The sequence below is a fragment of the Ambystoma mexicanum genome, chromosome 3q (assembly GCF_040938575.1).
Source record: "Ambystoma mexicanum isolate Mex_15411 chromosome 3q, UKY_AmexF1_1, whole genome shotgun sequence".
Lineage (NCBI taxonomy): Eukaryota > Metazoa > Chordata > Amphibia > Caudata > Ambystomatidae > Ambystoma > Ambystoma mexicanum.
Window position 1 is genome coordinate 303,713,568 of NC_090926.1, and position 18,066 is coordinate 303,731,633.

Below are 18,066 nucleotides of genomic sequence, written 5' to 3' on the forward strand. Positions count from 1 at the left end.
TAAAACACTGGCAGTCATTCTCTCGGTGTTCCATGGTCCATCTCACCCCATATGTGCTTGGCAAAGAGAGTGCAGCCGTTATTTTTGTAACTGCTAAACGCCGTTTTAATTCAGGGGAATATTGCTCAGCTTAGCCAGCTCAGCCATTCTGCTTGTAACAGCAGGAATGCAGTTTAGTGATGTAGGGGAGTTCTGCTGGGCTGATAAATGTAGCCCCCAGTAAGCAAAGTCAATTTCACTTTACTACTCTTGGAAACAGTGTTTATCCAAGAGAAGGTATTTAAACCTTAGCAGAAATCCAAAGGACTTCTCAGTAAAACTACAATGAAGGTGCTATGTGTCACAACACAAAAAGATGATGCCTATGGACTTTGTCAGAGTCCAAAACCAAAAGAAACAAAGGGTTCAAATCGGAGAGCAAAACACTCGAGAGAGTGAGGAAGAGGTCTGTCTCATTCCTGGATAAAAATGTAAAGTCCTAAAGTCCAGCTAAAGTGCTGGAGGTCTGTATGATAGAATGGAATTAACACAGAAATGAGAACTCTCCCTAACAGTTCCAAATAAGGTTTATGCTTTAGTCTGTGTACCTTCAAGCATAGTGTTCTGTTTTGATAATTGTGATTGCATATAATGTGTGATAGTACTTATTTACCCCTAGATTTATCTGGGCCTACCTGTATTTAAATAAATCCTTTATTTTTACAAAACAGTGTTTCTTTGGAACATTTGTATTACAATTTCATTTGTACTGATTCTACAGCCCTCTCTCGCTCCTAAGATAAGCCTGGCTGCTCTGTCTATGCTACCATGAACTCGTGTGGTACAGCCTTATACTAAGAGTGGAGTCCTGTACTGCCTCAGTTGAATGGTGTTACTAAGCCCTTAGTTGGACTTAAAAAAAAACTGTACTAACAAAATGTTCTTCAGAAGGGTGCATTCTCCCTAGAATTGATAAGCAGCACCTTTCTGCTTGTACTGCAGCTGGATATCAAGGATATCAAAAGTAAACTGAAGATTGCCCACCCTGGTGTTAATGATTCTTGGAACCCTAAAAGAGTCCGATATTGACTGCTTTGAAGTTTTATATTCTCATTGTCATCTTTATTTTTGTTTGTTTTTTAAAACTTTATTTAGTGTTCTGTGTTCGAATTTGATGGTGGGTAACAATTTCTACATTATGAACCTATGGTGGAATGAATTGCATGGCAACTCTTGCTACAGCTATGTATCTTACGGTTTAGTCAGATCCTCTATAGTGTGGATCCAGTGCCCCTGCAAGCCTTTCCCACAAATCCGGTTTGTCCCATTAGAAATAAACCCAGACCACCTTTATTGCCACAAAGTGTATCTAGTGACCATTTTCAAAGGGAAAGCATTTGGCCGTATGTGTCACCCAATAATGCTTCAGGCTTTCTAAATATACCTATGCAGTGCATCTGGCCAGTTGTGTATGAGACTACAGGGTGCTCTCACACTCCTTGTACGTGTGCGCTTAGGGCACTGTGCCCATACTGTATGTCTCTATCTCAAAGGAGACTTAAGCAAAGCGGGATCTTCTAGAATCAGGGTCTCTGATAATTGTTGGTGAGTGAAACAGGTGTATCATTTGTACACATTATGCATGTAGAAAATTGTATGATTGGATTAAATTTATTTTTCTTGTTAACCTAGGATATCTTTAAGAAAGCGGTTGCAAAGCCCAAAAGATCTCAGAAAGTAGGGGACCGAGTCGCTAACTCTCGCAAGAAGGTCAAGAAAGAGGAAGGTCTGAAGTCCACTGAAGAGGTTATGAAACGGCTCAAACAGGTATGATACCTTTTAAAGGGGAACTCAGTTGTTGAACACAAATGGATAGTCATATTATGACAACCCATCCCAGTGGATTGTGCACAGGGTGGAGTGAGTCTCAAGGCTGGAGTGACTGGACACTGCTAAATATTTCTCTAGAGGGCAGTGGATTTTGTACATAGGCACATAATAAAAAAAATGGGAAACAAGCAAGGTTGATCCAGATAGGGTTCTTAAATCAGTTGGTTAAATAATACAAATACAAATAAAACACTGCACATTAGCATCAACAGGTTTTTGTTGCCTGCCTCAAGGAATCCTGTTAAACAATTGTGCACAGTTTAGTTGAGAAAACTGTTGGTAAACCAAACACATGCTAAAATAAAAAAATGACATTGAAGTAAAAAAAAATTATTTATGCAGCAAAATTGTTGTAAAGTCCATTGCGGTGCACATATTGACAGTTACTAAGAGCATAAGGACAAACCATTTTAAAACCAGCTTTTAAGTTTTATTCAAATTTTCATAAATCAAATAGAAACCTTTTCGAGGGGATTGGGTCCTCCGACGTATTCCATATCTATGACAGGTAATGTCCACAGCTGTGCTGCTTTGGAAAATCTTTGGCGTCTGCATCCTGCGTCGATGCGCTGTCCCCGAGGACCTCCTCCGACAGCCGACGTCACCCGATGTGATAAGTAGGATGCACGACGCCTATAGCCTCAGTTCCGTTTTTTCCGCGAACGTGTTCGCTTCGTGAATCTCGGTACGCCTCGACTCGTTGGAGTTACTGTTTTCTTTCTCGGTTTGTTGAATCTGTTCGGTTTGTTTGTGGCAATGTCTTTCTCATCTTCGACCCCGCGTCCAGGCTTCAAGAACTGCGGGGACTGTGGGTCCAAGATGTCGGTCACGGACTTGCACGACGCCTGCCTCTGGTGCCTCGGGGTGGCCCACGATACGGATGACTGTAACGACTGCCAGTCGCTCACTGCGAAGGCCTTGCGAGAACGCAAGAAGAAACTGTTGGTAGGTCTGGTGTCTAAGCCCCGGAAGTCGAGGTCTGCGGGGCTTTCGACCGACGACTCGAGGGGTGACTCCTCGTCGTCGGAAGTCCGGTGGGTCTCCTTCCAGGAGTCGGTTTTGCCACTCCTCCGCCTCTTCTAGGCATTCCAGGAAGCGCCGGCATAGGTCGCCTTCCCCGTCTGGAATCGCAGGGCACCGGTCCGTCCGCGCCTCCGAGTGGGGTCGGTCGACACCGGTCGAGAGACACCGCCCGTACGTCTTCGGGTTCGGGTGGTCGGCACGGCTCGCGGGAGAGGTCCCGCTCGGACAAGGGTAGCCGTTCTCGCCATGCCCGTTCCAGGTCCCGGTCCTCGATGCGATCGAGACCGCGTGATCCAGTGCCGTCTTCGAAGAAGATGTCGACGCCTGTGGCGCCGAGGTCGTCAACGATTACTCTCGAGTTTCCGTCTTCGAGGGGGTTGTCGACGCCGTCAGCTCCCAGGCTGTCGAGAGACACGCTCGGAGCTCCGGCATCGAGGACTGTGTCGACGCCGCCGATGCTGGAGGAGTTGCAGCCGACGCCGGCGTCAACTCGCTCAGCGCCCTCGACGCCTTTCGAGGCGGTGGTGTCGGAGGGGCCCCGTGGCACAGGGTTTGCCCCTAAAAAGGCTATGGCTAAGGTCCGGCACTGCTTTGGTCCGCAGAGGTCTTCCTCTTCCCGCCTGGAGTACATTTCAGAGGGTGATGAAGGCTCTGATGGCGGCCTGGTTCCGGTTACGGTTCCTGATGACCTTATCTCGGGCCATAGTCAGTTTGATGACCTGAGGCAGTCACTGCATGATGCCAGTGGACTAGACACCTCTCCGGAGGTGGAGTTTTGTCGGCCGGAGCCTGGCACTCATGCCGATTCGTCATATCGGCGCCTTATGTCTCGGGTTACCGAGTACTTGGGTTGGTCAGCTCCCCCATGGGAGTTCGTTCAGGATGATCTCACGGACATCCTTGATCTCGGTCCACCCACTGACCCGGTTTTGCCTTTTCATATGGCTTTGCAGAGAAGGGTGGCGGCGGCTTGGACTGCTCCGGAGAGTCTCCCTGCAGTGGGCAAGTCTTTGTCGCGAAAATACCGTCCAGCCAGTAGCGACCCCTGCTACTTGTCCAGGCACCCCACTCCGGAGAGTTTGGTGGTGCAGGCGGCTACGGCCCCGGCAAAGCAGGCGTCGTATCCTACCATCCCTCCGTTTAGGGACGACAAACGTTTTGACGGCTGGGCGAAGAAAGTGTTTTCTTCTGGGGGTATGGCGCTTCAGGCGGCCAACTCCATATGTGCCTTGTCTCGTTTCACACACACTCTGTGGAACTGTGTTGCATTAGCGGCTGATCATATTCCCGAAGGGGATGAACGGGATGGTTTCCTTGCTATGGTTCAGGATGGCAAGGATGCCATGTGTGAGGCCGTTCAGTCGGGTTTGGACTTGGCAGATTGTGTCAGCCGGTCCATGGCGGCGAGCACCGTAATGCGCACTTTTGTGTGGTTGAGGAAGTCTGGGTTCGCTCCTGATGTGCAGTCCCAGCTCCTCAACATGCCCTTTGACGGTGAACACCTTTTTGGCAGCAAGGCTGACGAGAGCCTTGAGAGGTTGCAGACCTCCAAAGCTGCAGCGAAGTCGTTGGGCGCTGCAGTTCGCCAACCTCCGCCTTTTCGTCCTAGGGGACAGCAATGGAGGGGAGGTTCCTTTCGCTATTACTCGTCCTTCAATAAAGCGAGAGGAGCTAGCAGTCAAAGAGGCCATCGTAAGAGTGCCAGAGGTGGAAACAAAGGTACTCGAGGTGCCAAGGCCGCTCGGGCAGTTGCCTCTTTGCCCTCAGGCAACGCCGCAGCCGCTACCACTCAGTCATGAGGCCAGGTCCCATGGTTCGCCGGTTGGGGGAAGGATGGCGCAGCATCTTGTAGAATGGCAAGCCATTACTTCGGATGTGTGGGGTCTGGAGATCATAACCCATGGCTACCGTCTTCCTTTTCTATAGACAACAGATAACCACACACTTGTGGATTTCTCCCGTCCCCTGCACACCCAAAAATATTGTGAACACAACCAATTAGTGAATGATTCCTATATGTTCAATTCTGTAATTCAAAAATAACACTTTGCTAATAACTCTTGTCTTATAAAAATTCTTTACTCAAAGAAATGTATATATACACACTTATTCATTTATGTTAGACCATACATAATACCAAACTGTTGAATTTCAAATTTTACTTTGTCGATCATTTCACAATTCGAAATAGACAATATACAGTATGACGTTTGATTATTCAATAATAACCCATCTGGGCAATATTTTCTAGAATAACAATCCGTTAACTTGTGTGTCTACGCGTTTCGGGGTTTGATGCTCCCCTTCTTCAGGAGTTGTCTATTTTCTTCAAAGGTCTTGTAGTTCCATCTATAATTAACAATTTAGATTTATAGGTTTTAAATTCCATTATTCTTTTGTTTTTCACTGTCACTGTCACTTTAATTATGATCTCATAATTAACTAGGTGATTTTTGACTAATTCAGTATGGTTTCTCACTCATCAGAATTGCCTGTTCAACTTAATGCCAACAATACCAGATAAATAAGAATAGTTCAATCCTTTTAAACTAATCCAGTTAAAAATATATACCCAGATGGGGTGTCCAGATTTTAGCATGTTAACTTCTTTAGTTAGATCCATTAAAATATTCACCTGTGTGATACTTCCAATGGTGTCTCCCACTTCTGTTTGGAATCTCACCACTACTTGTGCAGTAAGCTGCCCTTGGTGATGCAATTAGGTCCCTCCTAGTGCCAATGATGCCCTTTTGATTATCTCAATGTGTAGACCGTTCTGTGAATAAAAGTTCACAATTTGTGGTAAACTGTCTTCCTTTTCGGCAGAGGCCTCACGACAGTCCACCAGGGAACCTCTCTTTGAAGAGTCCGGGTCCGCTCCTTGCGCAGGAAATTCAAGCCCTGCTGGAGAAAGGCGCCATAGAACTGGTTCCGTGTAGCAGAGAGGAACAAGGGATGGTATTCCCCTTATTTTTTGATTTCAAAGAAAGACCGGGGATTGAGACCCATCATGGACTTGCGCGGTTTGAACAAACTCCTCAGGAAGGACAAGTTCAAGATGGTGACTCTTTCTCAAGTCCTCCAGGCCCTTCAACTTCAGGACTGGTTGGTGTCTCTCGACCTCAAGGATGCTTACTTCCATGTGCCGATCCATCCCAAGCACAAGAAGCACCTGAGGTTTGCGGTTGGCGACTCGCACTTTCAGTTTCGGGTCCTGCCGTTCGGATTGACCTCCGCCCCGAGGGTTTTCACCAAGCTCATGGTGGTGGTGGCAGCGCATCTCAGGAAAGGGGGGATACCCCTACCTGGACGACTGGTTGATCAGGGGGAGCTCTCCCAAGCAAGTCATGGATCATCTGTCAGTCACCTGCCACTCCCTTCACAGGCTGGGCTTCTCCCTCAATTTAAAGAAGTCCCATTTGACACCAACGCAGTGGCTCCAGTACATCGGAGCAGTGCTCGACACGTCCCTGGGGCAGTGTTTTACTCCTCAGGTGAGGGCTCTTCACATTCAGCAGATGGTGCACAAGTTTCAGTTTGCCCAGACTCTCCCAGCGTCCGAGTTCTTGAGACTGCTCGGCCTCATGGCATCCTGCATTCTTCTGGTGCCAGAGGCTCGTCTGTGGATGCGATCTTTGCAGTGGGCGCTCAAGCTCCAGTGGTCTGTCCTCCGGCAGGCTGTCGGACCCTGTTCAGGTGCCGCCCTCGGTAGCCCGGGACCTTCTGTGGTGGGCCGTCGAGGGCAATCTGATGAAGGGTGCCCCATTTTGGCTGCCCTGGCCGGAGGCGACGATCGCGACGGACGCATCCCTCACGGGATGGGGAGCTCATGCCAACGAGTTGACAGTCAGCGGTCGTTGGTCTCCGTCAGACTCCATATCAATCTGTTGGAGCTGAGGGCCGTCGGGCTAGCCCTGAAGGCTTTTCTGCCGACTGTGCGCGGGAAGAGTGTCTTGATTCTGACGGACAACACGGTGGCCATGCACTACCTCAACAAAAGGGGGGGGGACAGGGTCACTTCCGTTGTGCAGGGAGGCGATGCAGCAGGAAGTTTTGATCTCGGCAGTTCATCTGGCCGGAGACGACAACGAGATGGCGGACGCTCTCAGCAGGCAGAGCACGATCTCTCGCGAGTGGGAGCTGGCTCAGGAGATTCTCCTGGAGATCTTCGCCCTTTGGGGGACCCCTCAAATGGATCTCTTCGCCTCCAGTGTCAACCGGAAGTGCGAAAGGTTTTGCTCGCGGGAATTTCCTCCAAAAGGAGCCTCAGGAGACGCATTTGTGGTGGAGTGGTCCTTCCCACTGCTTTACGCGTTTCCTCCAGTCCCCGTCATCCCGCAAGTACTGCGGAGGTTACGGAGGTTCGGTTCCCGGATGATCCTCATTGCTCCGGCGTAGGCCCGGAGGATGTGGTACCCGGACCTTCTCGACTTGTCCATCTGCCCTCCACGTCGTCTTCCCTACCGAGACGATCTGCTCTCACGGGAGGGGGGTCAGGTTCTCCATCCAGAGGTCAGATCCCTCAATCTTCACGCTTGGCTTCTGAAAGGTTGAGGTATAAGGATTGGGACCTCCCTGAAGACGTGATGGAGGTGTTGCTCTCGGCCAGGCGGCCGGCAACTAAGTCTCTGTACCATTGCCGTTGGAGAAAGTTCAGAATGTGGATCCTTTTGAATGCGACATTCCCATGGTTTTGTCTTTTTTGCTTTCTTTGGCCCACAGGGGCTTGCAAGTGGGGACCATTAAAGGTTACCTGGCGGCGCTGTCCATATTTAAGCGCTCGTCTGAAGAGTGTTCCTATTTTAAGATTCCTTTAATTTCGCAGTTTTTGAAAGGGCTCACTAATGTGTTCCCTCAGTCACCTTTTTTGGTGCCAGGTTGGGATTTGAACCTTGTTCTTAAGTTTCTTATGGGTGCTCTGTTTGAGCCTTTACATTCTTGCCCTTTGAGGCTGTTAACTCTCAAAACTGTGTTTTTAGTTGCGGTTACTTCCGCTCGCAGAGTGTGAGTTACAGGCACTTTCAGTTAAGCCACCCTTCACTGTATTTCACAAGGACAGGGTTGTCCTTAGAGTTTGTCCTTCTTTTCTTCCGAAGGTGGTTTCAGAATTTCATTTGAGCCAGAAGGTTGTTCTTCCGGCGTTCTATCCTCCTCCACATCCTGGAGGCTCCATAGGCTTGATCCTAGGAGAGCGTTGAGCTTTTATATCTCGCGCATGTCCCGGGTCAGAGTGGACGATCAACTTTTCATTGGTTACGTTGGAAAGCGTTTGGGACAAGCTGTGACGAAACAGACTTTGTCTCGTTGGATTATTTTAGCTATCTCCGACTGTTACCGCTTGGCGGGTAAGGACCCTCCGGCTGGCTTGCGGGCCCATTCTACCAGAGGAGTGGCTGCGTCTACTGCCCTGCAGAGGGGAGTTCCTATTCGTCACATCTGTGATGCAGCCACCTGGGCTTCAGTACATACTTTTGTACGTCACTATTCCCTCGATTCCATCAGGGGGCAAGATCTGGCCTTTGGCAAGGCAGTTCTATATTCCGCAATTTGATTGGGCATGCTAAATTTGTATTCTAAATTCTTTCCCACCTCCTTGCTTGGTACTGCTTTGGGAGTCGGTCATAGATATGGAATAAGTCGGAGGACCCAATCCCCTCGAAGAACAAGTTACTTTCTTAACTGGTAACGTTCTTTTGATGGGATTGTCCGACAACGTATTCCATATCGCTCCCTCCCTGCCTTCCCCGCTGCATAATTTCTTTTGCGATTGCAGCTCGCGTTCCGCAAGGCCTTGTGTGTCTGACTGGCAGAAAACTGGTGGGGCACGTTCTGGGAAAAAAACTATAACTGAGGTTATGGGCGTCGTGCGTCCTACTTATCACATCAGGTGACGCCTGCCGTCGGAGGAGATCCTCGGGGACGGCGCATCGACGTCATCGACGCAGGTCGCAGACGCCAAAGATTTTCCGAAGCAGCACAGCTGTGGACATTACCTGTCATAGATATGGAATACATCGTCGGACCATCCCATCGAAAGAACGTTACCAGGTAAGAAAGTAACTTGTTCAACTGTCTCAAATAATACAAATTTAGTGGCGCCAGACAAAAGTCCCCAAAATTCTATGTTTGAATCCAGCTCTTAGGGAGATTTTTATTTTGCAAATCTTTCCCTTTTTCCTGAACCTCCCAGCACGGCTATCTTCCTTACTCCAGAGGTGAGACTGACCTTTTTGTCTCAACCACTTCCTGCATGTACTTTGGTTTCAATGGATATCTTTTCTCTCGCAGATTTCTCATCAGAAAGATATCCCTTCCAGCGTCGGCTGCTCTGAAAACTTCAACAGGTGGTGTAGTGTACCTTGACTCGGTCGTCGATCCCTCTTCACTCGGTGCGACAGTCGTTCACTCCGGACGTGACGTCAGTCATATATATTCTTTTATTGTGCTCTTGGTTTCAATTTTTATAACCTTACACAAACATATTAAACGCACTGCAAATGTAATTTCAATATACATATAAATGACACACCTTTACACTACATCACTAAGATTATCTTTAAAATTCAACACTTCACACACAAAACTACTCTCACCAAAAAAGTTCTACAAATCATTAATGTACACAATTCCTAATTAAATCATGTTTGGCAAGATTGTATGCAGTACCCTTTGGGTGCACTAAAATAACCCTGACCTGGCAATAAGGGACCCAAACTTGGGTATAGGTCTGAACTACACAGGTTGGTAGTGTGGTCGAGCAGCCGGGCTTATCTCAAGAGGGGTCAATGTGGGCAGTAATGTTGTGACAGAGTTTCATGGTAGCAGTTATTCAAATAAACACTTGTACTCAAGGTTTCTTGATAATAAATTATGAATTTATTTCACAGTCAGTTATATAAGCCTTTTTCAGAAAGGGAGCAAAACATGTGACAATTAAATATACTTCAAAACACACTCTTTCTCTAAATGAGATGATGCCCATTGGGGATGGCACACACACTTCCTAAACCGTCAGGTGACTTAAATAGCTAGGACACTGTGGACATTGATTTATCACTGTTTTATTTAGAGCAATACTGAGTTTGGTGAAAAAGATAGAATAGAGGAATAAAACAAAGGTTAACAAATTATTCATAAACTTTTATAAACCTTCCATTACAGAGTAGATGAACCCTTTCCTGGGGGAAAGGCCAAAGGTAAAGAGGAGTCTCTCAGGGAGCCACGACATCCAATGTTAATTGCACAATGTCAAGGGAAGCTGAAGATCTTCTTTTACAGATAGGTAAAAAAAGTCTTGCACAATGTGTGTAGAAATGTTTGTAGAAAATAAAACACTGAAGGGCCACAAGCTGAGAGACTTGTGAGGGGCAAAGCTTTAGCAACTCTGCAAGGTAACCAAGACGGGTCTCAACTGAGAGCAAGTAAGGCTACACAACAAGACGTAAGTTCTCTTAGACTTTACGGTACCTCTGGTTCTCTGGTTAGAAGAAGTGGTTCCAGCTGGCTTCTGTTCCTGTGCAGCTCTGCAGATCATGTTGTTCCTGAGCCTTAGTCGTGGGGACAAGAGGGAGGACGTCTGGGAACTCCTGCTTTGCAATGGGACGGTCAGTGGTAGCAATGGGCAAACTTCAATTAGCTGTCCTTCAGTGTTTCAGCTCCTCGCGTCTGACAGCATATAGCAACACTGTGGTTCTTGGATACCACTTCAGACTTTCCTTGCTTCTTGGGTCCAGCACTCTGTTGAGGTGACTCAGGCTTGGTCAGTCCCTCATCACGGAAGTCTGGAGGATCTTCCTAGTGCTCTGGTCCGACTTAAAAGCAACACATACAATCTGGTGTTCCTCTCTCTGGCCCTTTGGTTCCAGCAACAACTGCAGTGGAAATACAACCAGCTTCGAGAGGATGCCCAGTTGGCCTTACTTTGGAGTTGATTGGTCCCACCAACTCAAAGGGAGAAGTTGTCCTTACATCTCTAGTCAAGGTGAAATTGGAGCTTCAGCACAGCAGCAGGGCTTCACCGGGCAAACCAACGGTCCAGGAGTTGAAAGCAGGCGTCTCTTCCAAGTTCTTCTATGGCTTCCTTCAACCAGAGGTCGACTCTGCCCTCCCAGCTAAAAAGCCTTGCCTTTTATGCAGGTTTCTTCCATTAATTCCAGCCTAGCTGTCAATCGCACAGCAGGGTGGCTGTTCTTGCCGGAGAGTCAGCCGGCCAATCGTCTTCGGTGCCAGAGCCATACTGGAGCCAGAGGCGGACTTCACTCGTGAATCCCGCCAAAGACAAAACAAACAGAGACCAAACCTGGTTTGGCGCGCAGAGTAAGTCTCAAGAAGGACTTTCCCAACAAGAAATGGCAAAAAAAGACCAGGGCCATTTTGACAAAATGGGCACCCATGCGTGCTTTACTGCAGCTGTAATTGCAGCACGCGGTAGAAACACACAATGGTAGTAAAAATGAAAACACTGCCCCCAGCCATTCATTTTAGGAAGGGTAACATAGAAATGTTACATTTATTTATTTATATAGCGATGTAGCCCGCAGGCATCGGGGTGCATTACATAAATCATACGTGTGACGGAGACCAACATAAAAGCAGCAGACCACTGAGCGTACAAAAACACACCTAACAATAATTTAATAATTTAGTGGCACCGGCCTAACTGAGAAACACAGATCAAAAAACAATACCTCTGAGAAGTTATTGTACGACTGAGGGAGCAAAGAAAAACTGTACAAGTTAATTAACTAATTCAATTTGACTACTTCAATTAGAAACTTGTAACCAGTCTCTTATGAGGATGAGCAATGCCCAGGGGATAGGGGCTTAAAGTATTATTTTACAATTCGACCCACCCCTAGCAATATATTTACAACACCTGATATAGGCAGGGAGATTGGTAGACCTGCATCCGACTAAAACACAGTCACTAGATTGCACGGAACACCAGTTACTTTGGTCAGTCCTTTGTGCAAACTTCAAGTCTAGAGTTCTAACCACTCCAGGTCCAGTTTGCTGGCATAGCCAAGCAAGCACCTTATTACGTAATGAGTCTCTAGTCTCAATACCTTCTGCTTTCCCCACATTGGTTATGACAAAGTTCCTATGGTCCCATACAAAAGATTTAGTGTCATTGTTCTCAATGTTTGGCATACATTACTTCCTAGTGTGCAAAGATCGAAAATGCACTTGTTTAGCAGTCAGCCCGACTGGCTGTTTGAGAGAGGTTGTACAGAGATAGAGGAGGATGGTTCAGTAGCAGCCTGTGGAGGTACTACTGCCAAAGTGGGGACAGGTATAGCTAACTCTTCCTGCCGGGGGGAACCAGATGTGACAAATACACCACCGTCTGTTTGGCGGCATTGCTGTACCCCATGTGGGGAAGGGGAGATTTGAGTCATTTTTTCAGGTCGGTCAAGTGCCACTTGTTTAGGCTTTTGATGAAAAAACCCTGCTAGAGTATGCTGCTTGGAACAAGTGAGCAGCTTCCATCTGTGGAAATCATCAATGTTCATACAGGCTGCGATATTTAACAGCATCTGTTCCTTGAACAGACACCAGCACAACAAGCTCTCGGGATCAGCCACCCCTGTATGCTTCCGTTACGCCAGGGCACCCTCTGAGCATCATGGAAAACATTTTGCAGAGTCTTTGGATGTTCCTTCCCCGGAGTATAACCCTCAGTATTAAAACCCTCAGCATTATATTGTTCCTTGTTGATGGTAGTTATAACATTAATAGCTTCCATCTCAGTAAAATTAAGTACTTTGGATGTAGAAGTGCAGGGGGAAACACAGACACCATGCACATCATTTCTAATGTCGCCCATGGGATCTTTGTTGATGTGCAACGTTTTAGAGATGGCAAGATGCTCTAGTTGGAGTTTCAGCTTCCTTTTCGCGCTTTGTGCCAGCACTTCTGCATTATTTCTTCTACGGGGAGTTGAAATGCACGTCGAGGGCTCGTCCCTCGTAGCGTCACTAAGAGAGGGGTTGTGTCGACCCCACCCTGGGGTAGCAGGGATTTCTGCATCAATAGCCGTTCAGTGAAAAGCTCTAGGAATTTACAAAATAACCGTCTCGGGAAAGATCAGAGCCGGAAACGTTGCAGCCAGCAAACCAGCAGAAAGCAGTGCGTGTCTGCACCAACTCTGTTCAAGACCCAACAGTATAGTGGGCGGTCTAACAGCCTTTTATTAGAGACCCGCGCGTCTCTGTTCTTAACCTAGCTACCTTCAGCTGTTTGATCGCGGCAGACAGTGGGAGTCAGGCAGGCATATGAAGCAGCAGTTAAGGCAGCAGTTGGAGCACTGCCGATAGCGTTAGAACAGTCACTCTAGTCCACGCACCTCGCTGCTCAGCTGCTCCTCTCCGCTCCACCGACGTGAGAAATCTGAGAGGACCATACGTCAAGCCGCACCGCTTAACACGGCCGCTTCTAACAAGATTCTGATGAGTCTCGTCAGAAACTAGACAAAGGGGATACTAAGTAACCCCTCCAGCACCCTATTGTAAGATGGTGTGTTCTGGGTCTAGAAAGTTACAAAATGTAAGTAGTCAATTTCTCTTCACTGCTCTTGGAAACAGTAGTGTTACCAAGAGAAGGTATTTAAACCTTTGGGAAATCTAAGACTTCTCTGTGTGAAATCTAAGAGTGCTGTGTGACACCATGTAAAGATGCCTGTGGAGTTTCAGACTCCAAAGTCAAAAGAAACTCAGAGAATGAATCACATTAAAATTACATGAGAGATAAAAAGTTGTAAAGTCCAGCAAAAAGAGCTCGGGGTCTCTAAGGTAGAAGGGAATTAACGCATTTCTGAGAATTCTCTCTAATTAATCACATGAGCAATTATCCCTTCAAACGGTTGCTCTTAATGAGTAGTTAATTCTAGACCCAATTTTGAACATATAGCCACATATCTTCCTCTGACAGTGCCAAATTTTATCGAGCTGGTTCTAAAACATGAATTCCTTCTTTCTTTTAGACTTCGCCAAGTCACCACCTAATGTTTTAGTAATTCAATTTCCCCTCCACAATATCTACAAATTTAATTGATTACTAAATCTTTTTTTCCATTGAAAAGAATTTTCTTTCGTTAATAAGAGATTCAGTCTAAAGCAAAGCAGGACATGGCAGACATTTTTTTAAAGGGAATTTACGTAGGAATGGAGCCACATGTATTTAAACCATTTTATTCACCATTCCCAAATCCATAATGTTCTTGTATTTAGAGAGGCTTTTTCGCGTGGCACACCAGTCTGTCCTCCAAAGCTGTTTCTTTTATGCATGTGGATTAAACAACATATCTTCATAATCTCCAGCATGGGGTCTGGCATGGATTCACATGCTCATGCAAATTCCACGTCGTCAGGCTGGAAATCCTCGGTAAAAGAAAAAACATTTTCAGTTTAGTTTCTAAACTGTCTTTCACCTATAAACCAATCTCTGAACTCTGGGTCATACTGCCCCCAGCCAATGACTGCCCTCTACCTAAGCCCCTCCTCTGGCAGCCATCATCCGATTTTTACCGCACTTTCAAGTGTTGGGAGTCCTTGTGCTTTGCTCTTTGAGCTTTTTTCTGCATTTTTCACTTTTTAATTAAAAACTCTATTGTTCGGTCAATCAAGACCGTGTGCTCCATTGATTATCCTTCCGACTAACTGGGACCCGTTTTAAAAAAAAATTCAGCGCCCCTCAAGGACTGTTTTGGTTGAGTGTTCTTCTTGGAGGCTTCCAGAAGATTCTTCAGGCCTATACCGCATGGATCATGTCAGACGAGAAGGACAGCGCTTCCCTCTTCAAGCTTTGCTCCGACTGCAGTTTGCGGAATGTGTACATGGACGACAAGCATTCCCAGTGTCTGTACTGACTGCACCCGACGCATAAGGAGGAAGATTGTGTGATTTGCCATGGCTTCACAAAGCGTACGATGAAGGATAGACACCAATGGTTGGAGTCGTGGCTGCAGTCCAAGGACCTTGCGCTGCAGTCCAAGACCCTTGCACCGCAGTCCAAGGACCTTGCACCAGGTGGTAGCCCGGGGCATGCCTCTCCCGGATCCGGCAAACCTGAGCGGGCTTCTAAGTCCTTTTATTTCTCCAGCATGGGGTCTGGCATGGATTCACATGCTCATGAATATTCCCCGTCAGGCTGCAAATCCTCGGTAAAGAAAAAATCAGTATCAGTTTCGTTTCTGATCTGTCTTTCTTAGTAGTAACCAATCACTGATCTCTGGGTCATGCTGTCCCCAGCCAATGACTGCCCTCTCCCTAAGCCCCGCCTCTGGCAGCCATCCACAGATTTTTACCGCACGTTCAAGTGTTGGGAGTCTTCGTGCTTTAGCTCTCGAGTTTTTTTTTTTTTTTGCTGCGTTTTCATGCTTTTTCAGATTTTCTAATTTTTTCGGTTCAATCGAGCCTCAAGCTCCACCGTTTCTACTTCCGATAACGGGGACCCGTTTCGGAATTCTTCTACGCCCCTCAAGGGTGAAGTTTTCGCTGAGTTTACGCTGCTTGGAGGATTCCGGAAGATCTGCGGCCTACCTCAACAGACATGGCCCAGGACAAGGGAAGCTTGACGCCCGGATCCAAGCTGTTCAGGTGCTGCCTTGGATGCGGATTACAAAATGTTTTCATTGAGGATGAGCATTCGCGATGTCTCTACTGCCTTCATGAGGACAAGACGCACGTGGAAAAGGACTGTGCGTTCTGCAAGAACCTTTCGGAACGGACCAAACAAGATCGTCGTTCCCGCCTCGCCGCCTGGCTGGAGAAGGGCACAGCAAGTGAGAAGGCGAAGAAAAAGTCTGAGCGGACTTCTAAGTCCTGTGAGGGCGCCCCGGCGACGGGGGCCCAACAGAAGGCCAAGCACCGTGAGTCCGCGGGCATCGGGAGCGCCGAAAGGTCGGGCTCTTCGGCTGTCAGGCAGGGCGCGACTTCCCTGGCAGGTTCAACCACGAGCCAGCGCTCTGGGTCGGGGAAGAGGAAGTCCGAGAACCCAGGTAAGCTGCTGGAGTGGCCCCGGTCGATCTCGAAGGGACCCGAGGGGGAGTGAGGCGCTGACCCTCCCCCCCCAAGGCAAAGGCCCAGGACGCACCTAAGGTGGTGAGGGCTTTGATCCAGCCGGCAAAGGCCTCTATCGAAATGGGCGCTGCGACCCTGGCGAAGCCGGCTGAGACTACGCCAGTGGAAACGGCCTCTGCGCCCAGAGTAACCCTGCCACCGCGGAGGGAATCCTCTTTCCAGCCCATCGTTAAGACCCCCGTGAAGACCCTGGCGGAAAAAGAGGGGGGGGGGCGGTGGCCATTACAGACTCGGAATCAGCCTCTGAGGAGGATCTGGTGGAAACCAGGAAGGGCCTCAACATGAGTTTCATAGGCCTCAACGAGAAGTTCGAGAAGGGTCGATCCCAGGGGACGGTTCCCGCTGATGTGATCGAAGATAGTGACGAAGAGTGCACAGTGGAGCAGCCATCCCGTCCGTCGCAGCCATTACCCGAGCTCCAGGATAGCTCGGCGACAATTTTTTTGGCGATCCAATCCTTATGTACTGAGATAAGGACGAGGTTACCACGGACCCTGACGGAGGATCCGGAACCAGACACGTCGGGAAGCCCTCCGAACAAGCGGAAGAGAGTCCACCCCGCTCCTCCATTCGTGCCCGCGAGGCCTGTGGACCCCTCATCCCCCTCGCCGGACCCTAGAGAGGATGCGGCGACGGATAAAGCGACGGGGACGGTCAACGACGGCGGCGATGACTCAACGGACATCCCGTCATCACCCCCTCCTCGGGCTTCTACACCCAACGAAATTGGCTCCTTTCACGCCATAATAACCAGGACATCCGAGCTCTTCCAGCTCTGCCCTGAAGAACAGAAAAAGGAAGGGTTTCTTTACCAACGACGATAGGCCAAGAGGAAGACGGTCCTCGCGGTGCCGTTGCTCGACGACATCTGGGACGAGGGGCTGGCTATCCTCAAGAACCCTTCCACGACACCCGCCAGGAGGGACAGGTACGAGAAGAAGTACCGAGTCCCTGATGCTGCCCCCTTGTGCCTCAGGGCCCAGCCCACGCCAGACTCTGTCGTCTCAGCAGCGGCCAAGAAGAAAGCAGCGGGTGCCGCGGCTTCTACTTCCCCGCCGGACAGCGAGGGCAAGAAGTTGGACTCCATGGGACGACGAGTCATATCGTCGGTGGCGACGACGATTAAGGCGGCCAATGCCTTAGCTATCGTAGCCCGCTACGACAGGGAGCTTTGGTTCAAGATAGCTCCCCTGCTAGACTTCCTATCGGACGACAAGAGGGCGGAGACCCTACAAATTCTGCAGGAAGGAGAGGTGGCGTCGGATCACGCCAGAACCGTGGCAACGGACATTGCCGATACCGGATTTCGCCGGCTGGGCAACAGGGTTTGCCTCCGACGACGAGGATGGCTCAAGGCGACAGACTTTCGCCAGGACGTCCAGACCAGAGCGTTGGATATGCCGTTCGATTGCAACAACCTTTTTGGGAAGATGGTGGACGAGTCGCTCCAGGCCATCAAGACCGACTCGGAGACGGCCCGGGCCCTAGGGGTACTTCAACGACGACGGCCCTTTCGGAGCTCTGGAGGCAGACAGGGTGCCTCCAAGGGATACAGCGGTGGCTATTCTACATACCTCCAGGCGGCCCGCTCCTCGTCCCAGGAGGTCTACAGAGGTCGCGGCAAGCAAGGGGGATCCCGCTGTCGTCGTCAAGGAGGCCAAGATGGCAAGGCCTCCTCCAAGCAAGACTGAACTGGCTGTGGCGTCGGGGCCCCACCGAAGCACCCCGGTGGGAGGCCGGCTGACGAAGTTCGTCAGCGTGTGGGAGTCCATCTCCACCGACCGTTTGGTGCTAGACACCCTGGCCAACGGGCACTCGCTGGAATTCCAAAAGAAGTGTCCTTGCATTCCTCCCGTGGCCAGGAAGGAGAATCACGTCCCTCAACTGCTGTTGGAGGTAAGGGCGATGCTCAAGAAAGGTGCCATCGAGCTCATCCCCAGGAGACTCTGGAGTGTACTCAAGGTACTTCCTCGTCAGAAAGAAGACAGGCGGTTGGCGCCCCATCCTGGACCTGCGTCGGTTAAACAAGTACATCAAGGCGCAGAAATTCAGGATGGTCACCCTCCAGCACGTGCTGGGACAGCTGGAGGAGGGC

The 18,066-nt window shown here is 48.9% G+C and overlaps 1 protein-coding gene across 3 annotated transcripts in view; it reads left to right on the top strand.

Moving 5' to 3' along the window:
• Positions 1 to 18,066, top strand: part of KMT2D (lysine methyltransferase 2D) — a 2,224,302-nt gene that overhangs the window by 1,616,194 nt on the left and 590,042 nt on the right. For all 3 annotated transcript variants that reach the window (XM_069653836.1, XM_069653837.1, XM_069653838.1), the window contains one exon: positions 1,672 to 1,806. In XM_069653836.1, the coding sequence (XP_069509937.1) occupies positions 1,672 to 1,806 (135 nt within the window). The remainder of the gene's footprint in view (positions 1 to 1,671; positions 1,807 to 18,066) is intronic.